Source organism: Rhipicephalus microplus, chromosome 7 (assembly GCF_043290135.1).
Source record: "Rhipicephalus microplus isolate Deutch F79 chromosome 7, USDA_Rmic, whole genome shotgun sequence".
Lineage (NCBI taxonomy): Eukaryota > Metazoa > Arthropoda > Arachnida > Ixodida > Ixodidae > Rhipicephalus > Rhipicephalus microplus.
Genome location: NC_134706.1, coordinates 2713630 through 2732954, shown reverse-complemented (window position 1 = coordinate 2732954; position 19325 = coordinate 2713630). Strand labels below are relative to the sequence as shown.

General features: G+C 49.4%; 1 protein-coding gene across 2 annotated transcripts in view; it reads right to left on the bottom strand.

Moving 5' to 3' along the window:
* The window catches only part of eRF3 (eukaryotic translation release factor 3), a 58685-nt gene that overhangs the window by 3960 nt on the left and 35400 nt on the right, over positions 1 to 19325 (bottom strand). For both annotated transcript variants that reach the window (XM_037430572.2, XM_075868470.1), the window contains exons 7-8: positions 4480 to 4720; positions 3931 to 4113 (exon numbers count right to left, since the gene is read on the bottom strand). In XM_037430572.2, coding sequence (XP_037286469.1) covers positions 3931 to 4113; positions 4480 to 4720 — 424 coding nt within the window. The remainder of the gene's footprint in view (positions 1 to 3930; positions 4114 to 4479; positions 4721 to 19325) is intronic.

Here is a 19325-nt window from a genome sequence, read left to right as displayed (position 1 = left end):
TGGGGGTACCCATCTGCCTCATTAACGAAACAAGACAGCACTAAAGAAACACTGCTGAAATCCGTAGAAAAGTGCTTACAGGTGAAAGAAATAGTAGAGACTTGGCAGAAACGTAGAACGAACTTAATCTGTAAAGGCAAGGTAGAAAAGGTTCACATTCGCTTGTATAGGCCGCTAGCCACTACATCCGAGTTATACCGGTTGGCAATGCAGGCAGTAAAATTTAAAATTAGGCCCGTATCTGCATGCGTGTTTCACTGCAAATGTCGTCGAAATACGATAGTCTGGCGTCTGGAGAGAGTGAACGAAATGTTTATTTGGTGTTCTGCGCGAGAAAATTGGTGAATTGTACTTTGGAGGCGCTGCGTTAAGAGTTTCAATCCGTGCAGCAAAGGTGGACGAGTGCATCAAGGCACGTTGGACACAAGCGCTAACTGGCAGTTTTCAAAAACAAAGGAAGGCGTGCGCACCTGTCTCAGAGGCGATAAGGTGTAGAACGCAAAGTGGCAGGCAGGCACCACTACTGTGTCGTCTGGGAAACACTTGCTTTTTGAGTATCGCGTTGCATTGTCAGCGCAGCTTGATAAATGCTACGGTCCTGAAAATTGCTTATGTATGTCTTCTATAGTATAAAAACACAAAAATATCGACGTATTCTATGGTGCCTCAGATATGCGCAATAATTGCTTTTGAGTTAACAATCGCACAAGTGTGAACGCTTAAACTTGAGCAATATTGGTGGGTGCTGCGGATGGGGTTGGTCGTTCAAGGTATCGTTACGGTAGACAAACAGAGAATTGTACAGACAGACGAACAAAAAATTTTGTGTCTACCCCAAGAAACACTATCGTATTTAAAAATCGTATGAGAGGTGCCGACACTCACTGCAAAAATTTCTAAAAGAAATTTTCAGCGATAAATTTTATGTAGATGTTCCTTATCTGTTTTCCTGCTAAACAAAACAGAAAGTGTTATTTCATCCAAGAAATATATTTTAAAAAGTTTCCAATGTGGAAAGCAAGATATGAAATGAACCCCGCCGTGGAAAGTGCTTGAAGGGGGTGGGGGGATCCTGAAAAAACCATGGCACACCCCCTGTAAGGTAGTTTGCGCCGGGTGGCGCACCTGTCTCGCACAGGAGCCGTATTTCGGGGGTGACAACTACTGTATAAACCGGAATACAAGTCGAGATATCTTTAATAAAATAATAAGCTAAATTCGCCCCTACTCTTATAGAGCAATATGGCCAAAAGTGCGCTGCTGTCTGGCAACATGTGGCTTGCATGTGCTTGAGAAGTCAAACGCAGCCATATCCGCATCTAAATACAATTGCAGGCAGTTTTTTTTTTTTCTCTGTCTGTTTTCTTTGTGTTCACAACTTGCTTCCGATCTGTTCAAAATTTTCGCTCCGCTTGACATTGCGCTGCATTTTTAGTGGTCTCTCTTTTTTTTTTCATTCACTGAATATGAGTAGCGGTAAGAGAAGGCAGTACTCAGCTGTGTTTAAACTAGATGTTGCCGAGTTCGCAGAAGCAAACGGGAATATGGCTGCTCAGCGCCGCTTTGGTGTATCGAAAAAAAAAAAAAAGCGTGCCCTATTGGAGGTCGCAGAAAGGGAAGCTGCAGATGTGCAACCCTCGAAAAATGTCATTTTGTGGATGAAGTGCCGTTCACCTGCAGCTGGAGAATAAGCTAGCGGACTTTGTGTGGGAAGTTCGTGCGCGCTCGCTGCCAGTGACCATGAATACCATTCACAAGAAAGCCGTAGAACTCGCTCGAGAAGCTGGGCTCAGGAGAAAAGAGTTTTGTGCGCCAAACTCTTGGGTGCGTCGATTTATGAGACTCAAAAGATTTTCTCTCTGGCGGCGCACATCCATCTGTCAAAAGTTACCGGAGGAGTTCGAGGACAAGCTTATAAACTTTCAGCGCTTCGTGAACTGGCTTCGGGGGCAGAACGACTACATGATGGGGCAGATTGGCAATGCCGATAAGGCCCCAGTGTGGTTTGACATGCCTTCGTCGACCACGATCACGCAGCGCGGCGCCAAGGATGTGAAGCTGTTGTCCACTGGCAACGAGCACTCACGCTTCACCGTCGTGCTGGCATGCACGGCAGATGGTAGAAGGTTTCCGCCTTTCATCATTTTCAAATGCAAGACAGTGCCGTACTGTCTTCAGAGTGTAGCACATGCGTTCAGAGTGTAGCACATGCATGACAAGCAGCTGTAGCAAAGGGGCCAAAAGCCTGTCCTTTGCCAAGCCTTCCCCCCACCCCTCCACTTTTTCGATGAATCGTATTGACAGCATTAAACAACAAGCAGCTTTCACCAAGTGAGAGCTTCATTTTCTGAAGCTACATTCTCTCAGATTGTGATGATAGCAAACTAGAAAAGTGCTCTGTTTTCAACTTCTACAACTTATTTTACTTCTACAATCGAATCTCGATAATTCGAACTCGAAGGTGCCTGAAAATTTGTTCGTATTAATCAAAGCTAAATGAACGGAGGGCTCTCCATGCAGTGGCACATGAGCGTTGAGCTAACACATGAGGGGGAAGTTTCAGAAGACTTATATTTATTCACAAATCACAGGACTTCCGTTAATAATGAAGTATTCGGTGGTGGGCGGCTGCACACGTTTGCCTTGCAGCGAGTCAATCCATTTCGCACGCACCTTGCAAAGCATTTCTACTTCGGCTTCAGCATTCTTTTGGCAGGAGAAGTTGCACGCGGAAATGTCCAGCGCCGACACTTTCTAAAGACGACGACGACAACAACTCCGTAGCAGATCCTCCCGCTCTCCGCTACGCAGTCTCAGCATGGCCAGCACATGACGAGAAAGGAGGAGCGTCTCCACGCGGAGAGAAGCAGAACGGCATTTGAGAGAAATCAAACACCCCACGGCAGCCTTTTTTTTTTTGCTCTCTTCACGCGTGTTGTTGAAATGAGAAGGGTTACGTGGCGCATGAGAGACCCCCCTCTCTCAAGGCGCACAGTGCGCAGAGCCATGCTGCCGCAAGGGCTGCAGAAGATAGTGCCCTTTTCCTTTCCTTCAACCACACATTCATTCCACCAACACCAGGTGTTGATTCCACCCAGAGACAGCTTTCTATCTTTTTCTTCTCTCTCTCTCTTTGTGCACGGCTTTGGAAGGAGATGGTCTTTACGTGGCAGGGACGGAAAAGGGAGAAGCGCGACACAGGTGTGTCGCAGATCAGCATTTGAGAGATACCAAACACTTCACCGCAGCCTTTTCTTTCTTTTTCCTTTTCTTCGCGCGCAGCGTTGAGGTGTCGCAGGTGCCGCCGCGGGATCAGGCGGGTTGCTGAGAGCATTTTCGGAGTGCGGTATGTTCAAATTAACCGTGGGAAATGCTTAGGCGTTCGAATTACCGCGCGTTTTCGCCCATTGGAATACACATAGCTTTGACGGGACCTCATCGTGAGTTCGAATTAACCGGAAGTTCAAATTAAGCGTGTTCGAATGAATGAGATTCGACTGTACTACCCCAATAATGAAATCGTTTGAAGCATTGGAAAAAAAAAAAAAATCGCTGAAAAATTAAACGTTACTATTCTTATCACCTCGTACCCCATTTAAACAGCAACTTCGTTTAGGACTAGAGTTTCCACTTACTGAGAGCGTATTGAGGATCAGAAAATTCATTGTAGATAAATATTCATGACAAGACTACACTCAAACCTCATTGTAATGAACTTGCATCTTACACAGAAATAAATTCGTTATAGCCAAAGATTTATTGTGGAGGCGTATTCCTAGCACTATTTCCAGTGCAAGACTTTTCACTTACCTCATTACAACCAATATTTTGGTATATTGAGGTTTGAGTGTATTCTTCGTTTACTTTGTCAACCATTGATGCGTCATGTGGGATCTAGTACAAAGACATACGCGCCAACAACCAACATACCTCTTCTTCCACGCCCTTGAGCTTGACTTTGACGTTCTCCCCTGACGTAATCAGATTCGTCTCATCCTCGTCGGACCATAGCTGGAGCACTTCGACAGTCCGCCGGTTTGGCATCAGCAACAGCTGCTGGCCTCGCCTTGCCGACCCAGACTCTACTTTGCCCAGCACCACCGTGCCCATGTCCTGCCACGACAAATGCAGTCATACTCTGGCTCGTGTCGAAGCACATATGATAAGGAAGTAACACTTTACAGTTGTTTTATTGCACTTGTTAATTAAGGGCTCAGTAGTCTGCCCATAGTTATTTACATCAAAGAGGATAACTGGCTGTGAGAAGGGCACCGGGAACGCGAAAATGATGAGATGGAAAATTGAATTTTTGGGCCGATTTTCGACTTCTAAGTGCCGCGTACCCCTTACACATGTGTGCAGCCCTTGGCTGTAACCCTATAATCGGAGAAGATGCACATGTAACCAACTTGCTCTTCCAGTTGGCAAAAATACAATGAAGAAAATCATTCCAAAACAAACATATGCATGCGTCCACACCTTGTACTTGTCGACGGCAGGCATGCGGAAAGGCCCGTCGGCAGACCGGCTAAGCGGTGCCAGGCTGTCAATGTACACGAGGAACGGGGGACCCCTGTACCAGGGGCAGACGTCGGGCGGCGCCACCTCTTTCAAGTAGGCTCCCGTGAGTCCTGAGCAGGGCATGAAGGTCAGCTCCGTCTTGGGGTTGAAGCCGCACTTGCGCAGGTACGGCACCAGCTTGTCCTTGCACTCGTTGTACCTGCAGCACAGCACGTCCCTTTCATGGCTCGTGTTCAACACGTACTGAATGTGTAGGTAAGAAGTGCTGATCAATAGACCCTTTTCGAAATTGTAAAGCTAGCTTTTCTAATATGCAGTATGCACAACTAATGGCGGCCAGTCACTTACTGCAAACGGCCTGTTCAAGCGCGGTTTGATTATGCTTTGTCATGGCAAATGTAGAGTCTGCTCTCTCTATATAAACTCGCATAATAGGAGACCCAGCACGTTCAACTAGGACCACATCTCCGCTTTAAGCACTACAGGTGTTACTACTACTTCTTCAAATATGCAGTGCAGAGAAGCGCACTTGCCCATGAAAAGGGTCATTGGATGGCGAGACATCATAGCAAGAAACAGTGCGAAAATGACATGACCTCGCAATAACAAAAGACAAGCATGACCATCATCCTGACTGCAACCATCGCGGCAAGGCCTCCCCATGTTGAACCAATAATCCTGGCTTGCTGCAGACTTGTTCCACAGCTTAATCCCTAGGTTGGAATCCAGTCCGTTACCCCTAATGACCAGTGGTTATCCTGCCTACATGCCACATGCTTTGCCCATTCCTGTTCTTCATTTCGACTGCGCTGTTCCCTCAATAAAAAAAAAAAAAATGACAGGTGCCCGCTATATCACGATTATACCTGCTTGTGAATCGAGGAAGTACCAACTAAGCATTCGCAAGGCAACATGTGCACCTGCTAACTCTCAATGCTGTTGCTGCTGATGCTTACACTTAAGAGCTGTCATTAGCGGGCCCTAAACCAGATTAAGGGTATGAGTCGGAGTTTGTCGGCATGAAAAATGGCGCAGTCTTTTTTCTTTTCTTTCTTTCTTTAAGGCAGCAGAAGTGTCATAGACTGCTCCAAATGATTGCCAGTAACTGTTTCTGCGAGTAGTGCTGACAACCCTTTCCAAAAAATAATACGCTGTTCCGTAGGGCACCACTGTGTTGCGGTGAAGGTGGTTTAGGCAGCGTTCTGCATGGGCTAGAACACGGCCAAGAAATTTTCAAATACCACTACGCCCCACCCTCCCGCCTTCCTTTACGATGGGTGTGGGGGGGTGGGGGGGGGGGGTGGTTTGGGGCACAACATTTCGGCTCGCTTGCAATGCGCGTTCTGCCAGATAGAGTAACAGCAATGCACGCTCGTTGGTCCGGCGACAGCACCAGATATCTACCGCCGGGACAAGGCAGAAGAATTTTTTATGTGCCGTTGCTATGACGACCAATGTAGTCGCCATCAACGCCAGCGTTTGCAGCACGTAGACTCTGTTCGCGCGTGAAAAACGCGTTATGCGCTCCCAAGTTCAAGTTGCTAACATGTCACAACCGCTTTTGTCGACTAGGAAGTTCATGTCTTTTGCAAAGCGTTTGTGGCTATGGCAACGCATTTTTGTCTTGAAGTTGCGTTGTCCCATCGATAGGTATCCATTGTGGTCGAATAGGTTAAAAGTTCCATAGTACTGCTACTAAGTGAAGGCCAGCAACGGTTGGATAGTTTTTTTTCCCGTGACTTCTTTTTTTTTTTCTCCTGCTCCCAAATTGGTGCCGCCCCGCCTCGGTGGTCTAGTGGCTAAGGTACTCGGCTGCTGACCCGCAGGGCGCGGGTTCGAATCCCGGCTGCGGCGGCTGCATTTCCGATAGAGGCGGAAATGTTGTAGGCCCGTGTGCTCAGATTTGGGTGCACGTTAAAGAACCCCAGGTGGTCTAAATTTCCGAAGCTCTCCACTACGGCGTCTCATAATCATATAGTGGTTTTGGGACGTTAAACCCCACATATCAATCAATCAATCAAATTGGTGCCACCTTTCCTTGTAAAGATGAAAAAAATGGTACTTGGCGATACAAGTCTTGAGGAGTAGTGCGAAACATTCATATCCAACATAAGCCATAATTGGAATTAGAGGCATAATTGTGGAAGGAGTGGAAGCTGAAGTAACACTTGAGCGTTCATGAAATGCATGTGCATATACAACACAAACCCACCAAGCCCACCTGCCCATGTCCGACTCATCTCCACAACTTGCACAAATACCATGTACGTGTGAAAGGCTGCCTTACCCTAACTGTCGCAGATTACCTGCAAGATTACCTGACACGCCTTACAGATTATTGTAGAATCTGCTAGCATCCAATAATAAACACACAATGTAAGAAAAACAATTTAGGTGTGGACACTCTCCGCTCACCACGACGGAGACCGCACCCAGATAATGTTCGGCTTTAGTACATATGCCGGCTGCAGTATTACGGTGCTAAAGTGAGAAGGCGCTGCGACATCAGAGCCAAAAGGGAGAGAGTTCAATGAGGTAGACCCACATCCCCCCACCACCTATTTGTATACCCCCCCCCCCCCCCCGTATCACCGTGCATGCTAGCAACTAAAGCTAGAAAAATAAGGCGCATTTTTCACAATTGAAAAACGCGACGTGCCTCCTAGGTGTTCTCCCGTATGCAATGTCAGAATGGATGCTATTACACAGCACGCCATCTAGGGTGCATATTGTTACGAAGATAAAGTGAAAGAAGATGAAGGGCAGAATAAGCTGACAGGTGCGCGAGTGTGTCAATCATCTATAGTGACTCTTGCCTAAGTTATTCTTCTGTATATAGATTGTACATAAGCCACCAACCACATAACATATTGTTACGTGAAGGAGAGGGGTAGTCACCGATGTATTTACAGACGGTTAGGCGAGCAGCGCCAGCCACACAGATTAGCTCGTGCCAGTCTATCTGCTTCGTCTTCTTCAGCTCCATGCACTGGCACGTAGCATGACCCCCGGCGGCGGAGGCACCGTCCCGGTGCTTTAAAGGTCGTTATCCGACGCATTATTGTAGGGCTTGATCCGCGAGACGTGTACGATATCACTGGGCCGCATAGTAGATGATGATGGGCAGATGGGGCTGATCTCGTAGGTGACAGGTGTTACTTGACGCAATATACGATAGGGTCCCGTGTAATGAGACAGAAGTTTTTCGGATAGGCCCAGCCGACGATGAGGGGACCAGAGTAAAACGAGGGTACCGGGAGCGAAATGTACGTCTCTATGTTCCGCATCGTACCGACGGCATTGGTTGGTTTGCGACGCCATCAGCCGAGCGCGAGCGAGCTGACGGGCATGATCGGCTCGCGCAATCGCGTCGCGGGCATACTCGCTGGTGGACGAGGTGTGAGCTGAGATGACTGTGTCCAGTGGTAAAGTCGGCTCCCTTCCGTACAATAAGTAGAACGGCGAAAAGCCCGCTGTGTCGTGACGGGATGAATTATACGCGAAAGTTGCGTAGGGTAAGGCAAGGTCCCAGTCTCGGTGGTCGGGCGACACGTACATAGCGAGCATATTTGTTAAAGTGCGGTTAAATCGTTCCGTAAGGCCGTTTGTTTGAGGGTGGTAAGCGGTTGTCAGTGTGTGTTGCGTCGAACAAGAACGCAGAATGTCGGCGATGACTTGGGATAAAAATGTACGGCCACGGTCTGTGAGAAGCTGTCTCGGCGCACCGTGAATCAATATAACGTCCCGTAACAAGAAGTCAGCGACGTCGGTTGCACAGCTGGTCGGTAGAGCTCGCGTAATAGCGTAGCGTGTAGCGTAGTCTGTGATAACGGCTATCCATTTGTTTCCCAATGTTGATGTGGGAAAAGGACCAAGCAGGTCTAACCCAACACGGTAAAATGGTTCCGCGGGTATGTCAATTGGTTGAAGATGGCCAGCGGGTAGCAGCGATGGTGTCTTACGACGTTGGCATAGGTCACATGTGGCGACGTATCGGCGTACCGAACGAGCAAGGCCTGGCCAGAAAAAACGGCGCCGGACGCGCTCGTACGTGCGGGATACGCCAAGGTGTCCAGCTGTGGGAGCGTCGTGAAGTTCGGTGAGAACACAGCGGCGCAAATGCTTAGGCACAACAATGAGAAGGTCGGGCCCGTCTAGTCGGAAATTGCGACGGTATAGCACACCCTTTTGAATGACAAAGTAGCGGATGGAAGCATCATTTGTGGAGGATTCCATACGGCTGATGATGTCAAGCAGCTCTGGATCACGCTTCTGTTCTTCCCCAATATTAAGGAAGTCGGACACTGACAAGATAGAGTTCTCCGTGGGCTCGTCGGTGTCCTCAGGATCGTCGACAGGGTACCGGGAGAGGCAATCGGCATCACGGTGTAGGTGGCCAGATTTGTAGACCACCGAATAGGAAAACTCTTGCAGGCGCAAAGCCCAGCGACCAAGGCGGCCTGATGGATCTTTCAGAGAGTTCAGCCAGCAGAGTGCGTGGTGGTCGGTAACTACTGAAAATGGGCGTCCGTATAGATAAGGTCGAAATTTCGCCACCGCCCATACAAGAGCTAAGCACTCACGCTCTGTTATCGAATAGTTACGTTCAGGGGCGGATAGGAGGCGGCTGGCATATGCAATAACGCAATCATGGCCATGTTGTTTCTGAGCCAGCACTGCACCAATGCCATGGCCACTTGCATCTGTACGGATTTCCGTAGGGGCAGCAGGGTTGAAGTGTGCCAGAATCGGAGGGGTAGTGAGAAGAGCGACGAGAGTCGAGAACGCAGAAGCCTCTTCGGAGCCCCATGAAAACGGGACTTCTTTCTTGAGGAGCTGCGTAAGCGGCCTCGCTATGTGCGCAAAATTTTTCACGAAGCGTCGGAAGTAGGAGCATAGTCCGATAAAGCTGCGTACATCCTTCGCAGATCGTGGTACAGGAAAGTTTTTGACGGCGCTGATTTTTGCCGGGTCTGGTTGTACACCGTTGGCGTCTACTAAATGGCCAAGCACTGCGATTTGATGGCGTCCAAAGTGACATTTGGACGAGTTGAGCTGCAGGCCAGCGCGACGGAAGATTCCCAGGATGGCTGAGAGGCGTTCTATGTGAGTTTCAAACGTTGGTGAAAAGACGATGACGTCGTCCAAGTAGCACAAACATGTGGACCATTTGAATCCTCTGAGCAGGGAGTCCATCATTCGTTCGAAGGTGGCTGGAGCGTTACAAAGGCCGAAGGGCATGACCTTGAACTGATATAGGCCATCGGGGGTGATGAATGCCATCTTTTCACGGTCCATTTCATCTACCTCTATCTGCCAGTAGCCGGAACGAAGGTCTATGGAGGAAAAATAGTGGGACCCATAGAGGCAATCAAGCGCATCATCTATTCGTGGCAGAGGGTAGACGTCTTTTTTGGTAATTTTGTTTAGGTGTCGATAATCCACACAGAAACGCCATGCACCGTCTTTCTTGCGGACTAGCACTACAGGAGAAGCCCAAGGACTGCAAGATGGCTCAATGATGTCCTTGGCGAGCATTTTGTCGACCTCACTCTGGATAATGTGACGCTCGGCCGCCGACACCCGATATGGACGCCTATGAATGGGATGCTCATTACCAGTGTTTATTCGGTGGCTCATACCGGTAGCTTTCCCCAACGGACGGCCGCTGATGTCAAATACGTCGATGTAGGACAGCAGAACCCGGTGGAGCTCATCAGTCTGCTGCGGTGTTAAGTTGGAAGCGATCATCGAAGTAATAGCGCTGTCGGAGCAAGTGGCAGACTGATGTTGAGCGTGGGGCTCAGAAGGGGCGGCCATCGCGAAAACATCTACCGCATTGTCTTCTAAGGTGCAGAGCAACGCTAAAGAGATCCCTTGCGGCAAAACTTGAGGTGTCAAGCTTGTGGTGTACACGTATCCCGAAGGAGTACGGCCACCAGCGTGGGTCCGGTCTTAGCGAGCCGCAGGGCACGCGTCAACCGTCGCCGTGGCGGGAAACACGATACTGCTCAAGTCGCAACACTTTATTGTGGCAACACCAACGCAGTACAGCCCGTTGCAAAAAGGCGCGGCGGGAAAGCAAGTAGGCTTATCCACGCCACGGGCACAAAGTACTACACAGGGGTGCCACGAGCACGTCTCCGCGGTAAAGGTAATCCACGGAGACACCGGGACAAAGGGGCCCGGTTGCTCGAGCGAGGGCAAAGGCGCTCGCGTTGGCTTCGAAGGGAGACGGGTCGGCGTAGCTAGGCCACGCACTAGGACACCGTACTGCCCTTCGGCCGTGAGTACGCAGCGGGGCAACAAAAGGTGAGCGTTCGCATCGGGCGCGAGGCGCCGTCAGCGAAGTCCGACGAGCCCCGAGCGACGGGACTCGACGGACGGAAAAGAATGCGTGGCTCACCGTTTGAAGTCCCGGACTGTACTCCCCGCTCCCGACGCAGCGCGCGAAAACCTCTCGGGGGTCCCCGCGCGCGGCGCCACAGTCAACATCCGCTACCGGGTGAGGGAGTTAAACGTCACTCCGCCCTTCCCAGCGCGGCTGACGGCAAAGGAGGGCAGACATGTCGGGACATGAGAAAAGAGGCGGCAAAGCCCGCGCAAAGGCAGCGGGCCAGCCTCTAAAGCTAAAGTTGACAACTGGGAGGCACGTAGAATTTCCTGCGACGGACAGAATGGTGTGCGGCAAAGTAATGCCACGGTTTATGAGAACATCGGTGATAGGGGTCAGAACATAGTCACCGTCGGGAACTGGTGGTATTGAGACGAGCTCTATGTAGGTCAGTGTCTGTGGAGGGAGGCCCGCGTGTCCCGTTGTGCAGAGGCGACTCGGCCGTTGTGTAAGAGGTTCTGTTGCGGGCAAGTGTAGACGGAGCGTACTGGTCGAACAGTCTATGAGGGCAGAATGCGCGGATAGGAAGTCGAGGCCTAAGATTACGTCGTGGGGGCATTTATCAAGGACGGTGAAGAGAACAACTGTGTGTCGATCCGCAATGCTCACACGAGCGGAGCATATTCCAACGATAGATGCTATGCCACCATCCGCAACACGGACGAACTGGGTGGTCGCAGGTGTGAGAACCTTCTTGAGCTTGCGGCGAAAATCACTCGTCATCACGGAAAGTTGGGCGCCGGTGTCGACAAGAGCAGTGACATGTAGGCCGTCTACTTGTACGTCTATAAGGTTCCGTTTTGTCGGTATCGTCAAAAGAGGATTTTCGGTCAGTCCGAGCGATGCAGCGCCACCTCTGGGGGCTGCAACGCTTAGTTTTCCGTCGGAGAACCTCGTGGGAAGGCGGGGGAAGATGGTCGGCGGAGCTGTGGAGAACGAGACTGGCGACGTTGGGGGGATGGAGAGCGGGAGTAGCGGCGTTCAGAAGCAGGTTCCTGGGCAAAATGGTCGCGGTTGGTCTCATGGCGATAGGCAGGACGTGCATATAAGGGACGAGAGGACGGTTGTGCAGGAGGACCCCAGCGACTTCTGCAATGGCGAGAAATGTGCCCGATTCTGTGACACGAGAAGCATATCGGCTTGTCATCGTGTGTTCGCCATGCGGACGGATTACGGAACGTTGAGGGAGAGCCGGTCGGGAAGGGACGTGCAGGCGTGTATCGGGGCTGGTAGTCGGTGCGGGTAGGCGGTGAGATAGAGTGAATTCCCAAGCTGGCGATTTCCTGCCGGACGACTGCTTGAATGAGAGGCAACGTAATTGGCGGAGAGGGGTCAGGGGACGTTGTTCCCACCTTAGCTGGAGCAGCCGCTTCAAGCTCCCGCCTGATGATTCGCGGCAAGTTGTCACAGTTGTCTGGTGGATGATATGGGTCGAGACATGAGGACGTCGCAGTGGTGTTCGGGAGGCGCTGGAACTGATGGGAGATGCGTCTGCTTTTAGCTTGTTGGAACCGGCGGCATTCTTGAATGATGGCATCAACAGACGACACATTGTTGAATACCAACAAGTTGAACGCATCGTCGGCGATACCCTTTAGGATATGGGCAACTTTTTCAGGTTCAGACATATTTTCGTCAGCTTGGCGGCATAGTGAAAGAACAGCCTGAATATAACCGATGTAGGGCTCCGTGGAAGATTGTGCGCGAGTCGACAACTCATTTTTCGCAGCTTCACGACGACCAGAGATGTTGCCAAAAAGCTCACGGATCTTTGCCTTGAAGCTGTCCCAGCTTGTTATGTCATGCTCGTGGTTATCAAACCAAACACGAGGTGTTCCGTCGAGATAAAAGATGACGTTTGCCAGCATAAGAGTGGGATCCCACCTGTAAGTGGCGCTGACGCGTTCGTAGAGGCGTAGCCACTGGTCGACGTCGGAACCCTCGCTGCCCGAGAACACGCCGGGGTCTTTGAGCGCGGGAAGTGTCACGAATGTTGTTGCGGGCGCTGGGTTGACAGGTCGGGCAGAAGGGGGAGCGACCGGAGAGGATGTAGCCGAGTCTTGGGTGGTCATGTTGTAAGCCGCGAGTGAGCGTCCGCTTCGGAGTTCCGTGGCGAGGACGGGGATCGCACAACTCCACCAAATATGTTACGTGAAGGAGACTGACTCAGAGGGGTAGTCACCGATGTATTTACAGACGGTTAGGCGAGCAGCGCCAGCCACACAGATTAGCTCGTGCCAGTCTATCTGCTTCGTCTTCTTCAGCTCCATGCACTGGCACGTAGCAATATTAATGAGACATGCTCAGTACCGTAATTACTCGAATCTAACGCGCACCTTTTTTCCGGTTAAGCGAGTTCACAAATCACATGCGCGTTAAAATCAAGTGCGAAAAAAAAAAAAAATGAATACGGTCATTCTATTGCCATCGGCATTTCCGAAATGGCCGCCCCCTACGTGCTTCGGCATGGCGTGTCGGCCATTTCTGCCTATGTATTTGCCATGTGCGGCACTTCGTACGTGTGCTGAGGAGTTCGTCATCTTGTAGTTCATTAGCATCGACGTCATAGAAGGGCAGACTGCAAGAACTCAACGAGTGCACCAGGATGCCGCTTTTAAAAGAAAAGTCATCGCGTGTGCCGAAACAGACTGAAATCGGGCCGCATCGTGGTCGTTCGGAGTTCCCGAAACGTGCGTGCGGGACTGGCGGAAACAAAAGCAGAAGATTGTCGACAGCAAAGATTCACGCAAAGGCTTCAGTGGACCACAGCAGGTTCGGTTTCCGCAAATCGAAGAGCTGCTCGCCGAGTATGTGCTTGAGCAGCGAGCGGCACAGCGGCCCGTGACGACAGAACTGCTCTAAGTGCGGGCTATGCAGTTAGCTTTAGAAAAAGGGCTAACGCGAAGCCAGTTCAAAGCGAGCAGGTGCTGGCTAACTAACTTTATGAAGAGGAAAGGCTTTTACCCCCCAAAGCGAACGGGCATGGGCTAAAACTTGCCGGAGGAGTATGAAGAAAAGCTTCACAGTTTTCAGAGGTTCAACCTAAACTTGCCGCACAACAACAGCTACCTGCTTGGGCAAATCGGGAATGCCGGTCAGACGCCTCTCTACTTCCACATGCCTGGCAACACAACCGTCGAGAAGAAGGGGGCGAAGCAAGTTCGCATGCCGACATCGGGCTACAGTAAAACATGAATGACGGCAATGCTGCGTTGCACGTCAGATGCTTCCCCCGTACTTCATATTTAAACGGATTTAAACGGAAGACGCTCCCGAAAGGAGTCGTTTTCTCAAGTAGTGTGATCGTGCGGGCCAATGAGAAAAATGGGTACGCGTTGCAATCGATGTCTTACTTTTTTTTTCGTCGTGAAAACTGAGTGCATGTTACAATCGAGGGCGTGGTAGAATCGAGTAAATACGGTACATCATCAGGCAACGTAACTCTGCAGCGGACGTTGCGTCACTTTTCCGGCTGTGGACGCCGAGCCCTCCGCATCAACGTCAGCATCTCCGTCAAACACAAGACAAATGCAAAGAAAAGACGCGAGAGGTATTTGGCAAACCCATCAACTGTAATATCGCTAAGAAATCAATGCTAAGAAAATATTTGTGCTAAATGGGTCCGGCTTCACTACCACTTGGCATCGACTACACGATTAAACATTTGTGTCGAAGTATTAAAAATTAAATTAGGCCATTTTCAGTTTAAATTAAATTAGGCCATTTTCGTGTATGCTGGGCCGCCTCCTCCCTAGCCCGAAAAAGTGGCGCAGTCGTCGAACATGGTGAGATGTTGGATCGCCGAATAAATTTCGAAGCAATGGCCATCCTTGAAAGCGAGCCGAACTGGAGGAGTAACTCGAGTCGTTGCACATACAGAGGACAGCCGATAACATCAACCGCTCTCTCGGAGCCCTTCCCTTAGTGTATACACACACAGACTGCGCTCCACAGCAAAACGAGAGAGTAGGGGGGTCATTATCAGCCCCGCAAGTGCTTTGAAGGTGCCTCTGCTACGCAGTCCTGCAGTCACCCCTGTGAAAGGAACCAAGTCGGTTTCAAAACATCGGGTTTCTTCAAAAACTTTTGGTTAGTCTAAATCATGTCCTAGCTACCTGCATTGTTTTGACCACACAGCCAAAGGTTCCCAATGGTCAATATGTCCTCCCTCCCCTAGCCGATGTCCTTTTGAGCTGCAATACTGCTGTTCCCCATACACTTGCGACTATCACTGACAGCTGCACCTTGATCCCACTTCTTAATTTCAGCTTGTGCCCTCAGGTGGTATGTTCTTGGCCTCGTGGCATATGGCATGTTCTTGGCCAATGCTGACGAATTTAAAATTGTGCTCACCACCGAAACAGATTTACTTCAGTCTCCGGTTGCTGACAGCCACTGTTCTCTGCCGGATCGTTTCTCAAAGATGCTTGCACCCTATGAACGCTGCGCAATGACATCTGTTGCCTTCTCGTGTCATATACCGACATTTTTAATTTTGATGACATACCTCTAGAGCAAACATTTGCCGTTCAGCACCGTACAAACATGGATGATGCCAACATAGGCGACGCCAGCCCTATTCGCTGACACGCCTACCGCGTCTTCCACACTAAGCGCAAAGTTATTCAAATGGAAGTTGACAAAATGGTCAGCAAAAATGTCATCGAACCATCAAATAGTCTTTGGGCCTCCCCTGACATCTTCGTGAAGAAAAAAGACGGCAGCTGGCACTTTTGCATTTACTATCGCCACCTCAACAAGATCATGCGAAAAGATGTATACCTGCTACCACGCATCAATGACGCTAAAGCCCCTCCATGCGTTTTCCGCCGGCTAGGTTAAGAAGCACCAACTCGTTCTTCCACTCTTTCTTTGCAACTGTCCTCCAACCAACAGAAGCAGATGTGCCCTCATAAATTTTCTGCTGCTTTTCTGGTTCGTGACCCACCTCAAGGCTAGCCAAAAGCCCCTCCATCCGCAGGATAGAAAAAGAAAAGCTCGCATCACTTGACACTGTCATTCACACTGTAAACAGTGTACCACCGCAAAGCTGTCGACCCTGTCGGGCAGCCTCGTGCGCAGTGGTGAGGTGCCACTCCTCACGAGCTTGAGATGAAACTCGAGACAACACTTGTGGAACAAAAAAGAAAATATGGACTTTCCCATGTGTTCAGAAACAAGGTAGAAGAAAAAAAGCGGAAGGAAGTCGCTCAATAACTTCCTTTAGGAAGCTCTGGAACCGAAATTAGGGGGAACAACGGTTGGCACTACTAACAAAAGCAGCAGTGGATGCAATGGGGGGCATTAGATGACGTGTTACAACCTGCACGGAACTACATAATTCTCGTCTATTGATCTTCGGTCTGGCTACTAGCAGATTTCTGCTGATGAAATGAACCGCGAGAAAACAACTTATATTAACCTGATGGATTATACTAGTTTAAGGTCATGCCGTTTGGACTATGCAACACCCCTGTGACATTAAAATGGATGATGGACTCTCTACTGCGCGATTATAAGTAGTTGCTTTACTTGACTCTGTTACCTCGACGATTGATAGTCTTTTCATCTATTTTCGACAGCCACCTGACCTGTCTCACTGCAATTCTCGCAGTCTGCAGAACAAGTGGGCTTCGACTGAATTCCGAGAAATTAGGCTTGTGCGAATATTCCAACGAATAGTAGGGTATTCAAATTCATTTCGATTCGAATTTAAATTATTGAAAATTTCGAAATATTCGCAAGGAACGAATAAATGCATATAATTCCGAAGTACCGCCTGTAAAGGTGTTTCACTGAGGTGTAGGGGTGCTATAACCTGAAAGCACCTACTTAGGAAAAATTCGCTTTGCCGTGAAGCCCTTCTGCAAATTTAAGGGGGCCCCAAAACATTTTTTGATCATTGTAAGAAAACGCTGCCGATCGGTAGTCTAGGCTACTGAGGACACGCAAGCCAAACATTATAGTGCAGCACGCGGCATGCGATTCACAACGAATTCTCAAAGTACGCAGAAAATTGCTCTCTTCTCTCAGCGAACGACTCTACAAGCTAAGAAAGCACGTGTGACGCATTTTCTTTCCTTGTGCTATCGCTTCTGTCTTAGCTTCCAGCGCTTTCATTGGGACGAGAAGGGAGAATTCACTTGCAGCGTGCAACAAATTTTTGCAGCTCCGCGCGTACTGGAAGGATTCTAAATATTTTTCGGGCGGCGAATTCATCAAGCAATAAGCTTCTTCAGTGAATCCATTCCATGGCGCCTTGAAAAAGTGTTGCACGGCCCCTTTAAATAGAAATATTACCCTCAAATCAATTCATTTTATTATGCTTAAAAGCTCGTGATGACGGCTTATATGCTCCGAGTATAATAAACTTTAAAATGTTACATATTATAAGGGTTATGACTGGCATCCTGCTAAAGTCATGTCCTGCTACTACTCAAAGTTTTTTTTACTTCTTTTGAACGGAAAAAGAAAGTGGCATTTGCCCTATTTTTAAAAAATATTGAGCAGGTTAGTTGGGCCATAATAAATATGCCTCTTTTTCTTCATATGCCATATGTACTATTCGAAATTATTCGACCAAAATCACTATTCGCTTCGAGCCTAAAGTTCACTATTCGCACAAGCTTACGAGAAACGTCAATTTGGCTGCTGACAGTTTGATGTTAAACCAGATACCGAAAAGACCCGCACTGTCCGCAGCTTCCCGGTGTCCCATTCTACCCCTGACGTCCAGAGCTTCACCGGCTTAAGCTCTTACTTGCTAGGCCACATACAGACATGCGGAAGAAGAATACCACATTCTCATGGGGCCCTGAGCAGACTCAAGCGTTCACCTATCTCATCGGCTACCTAACTACGCCGCCCATACTTGCCCAATCTGCTATCGCAGAAGCATGCACCGACACTAGTGGTCACGATATCGTTGCAGTTCTCGCTCAGCGGCACCACGGTAGACCTTGAGTGATAGTTTGCGCTAATCGCCTGCTCCCCCACTCCCACCACGAGAAATTATTCTATCACCAAGAAAGAGTGTTTAGCTTTATTTTAGTTTGGCCATCATCATCTTCTGGCCACATTTATATGGTTGCACCACGCCCCCTGCTGGCAGACTCCTCTGAGGGACCCGACTGGACGTCTTGGTCGCTGGGCATTAAGGATTCAGAAATTTTTGTTTAGCGTCATCTAAATGTCTGGCCGTTCGCACAAGGATGCAGACTGTCTGTCTTGTCATCCGGTAAATCCTGCTGATCCCATTGGGCCTGACTCGGACAGTTGAGTAATTGCGTTTACTGACATTAGCTATATGCGCACCGAACAAGTAATAGTGTGCACCGACCGATTAGTCAGTGCACACAATCATGAACGCCACCCAATATGACAGTTGTGACGCCAAATCCCGTATATTCGTGGTGCATGACGGCATCCGCTACCGCCCCAACGTCAGCTGACCGTGAGCTTCTGCCTGTCATTTGTCAGCATCTATGGTCTTCTCTACTTGCGGGACTCCAAGACGTAACAACGGTGGGACGCCTCGGAGTTTCTTGCATACAAGTGCGTGCAACGTCGATATGTCGCCACTTGCGACCTAAGGCAACACCGGAAAAGACCTTTGCTGCCAGCTGGATATCTTCACACAATTGACGTCTCCTCTGCACCATTTCATCGCATGGGACAACCTTCTTGGCTCATTTCTGACGATGACACTGGGGAATAAATGGATCGCAGTCACCATAGATTATGCGACCCCTTACGCGACAACAAAGGCCAGGCCAACCAGTAGCGCCACTGATGTCGCGGATTTTCTTCATGACGTCACCCTACAACACGGTGCACCCAACAGTTGCTTACAGATACGGGCCCCTCTTTTTTTTTTCTAGTGTTGTCGACGACCTCCTTCGATCGTGTGCCACAGAGCACAAGCTATCTACCACCTACCACCCACAAACTAATGGCCTAACTGAACATCTCAACTGCATGCTCACAGAAATGTTATCGATGTACGTCTCTCAAGATCACGGAGACTGGGTCGCCATGTTGGCCAATGTGACTTTCACATATAATTCCTTTCGACATGACACCGCGGGATCTTCATCATTTTATCTTTATTATGGTCGCCTGAATTATTTTGCTTACACCAAGACTAAGCATGATAGCCCAGAAGTTAAGCCGCACTATACACTCTTACCTGCCGGCACAAATCAAGGTTTACATGTCCTCCGAGTTCCTACAACGCTGACACCAGATATATTCAGTGCTGCTTTAGAAGGGCTCAGGAGAGTACAATGTCCCAGGGATATGGAAGAGGACATGACCACAGGGTGCAAGCCTCCAACGAAGCCCTGGGCTGGGCACGATTAAGGCAATAGAAGGACTCAGCGCACATATTTTACTGTAACCAAAAATTCCT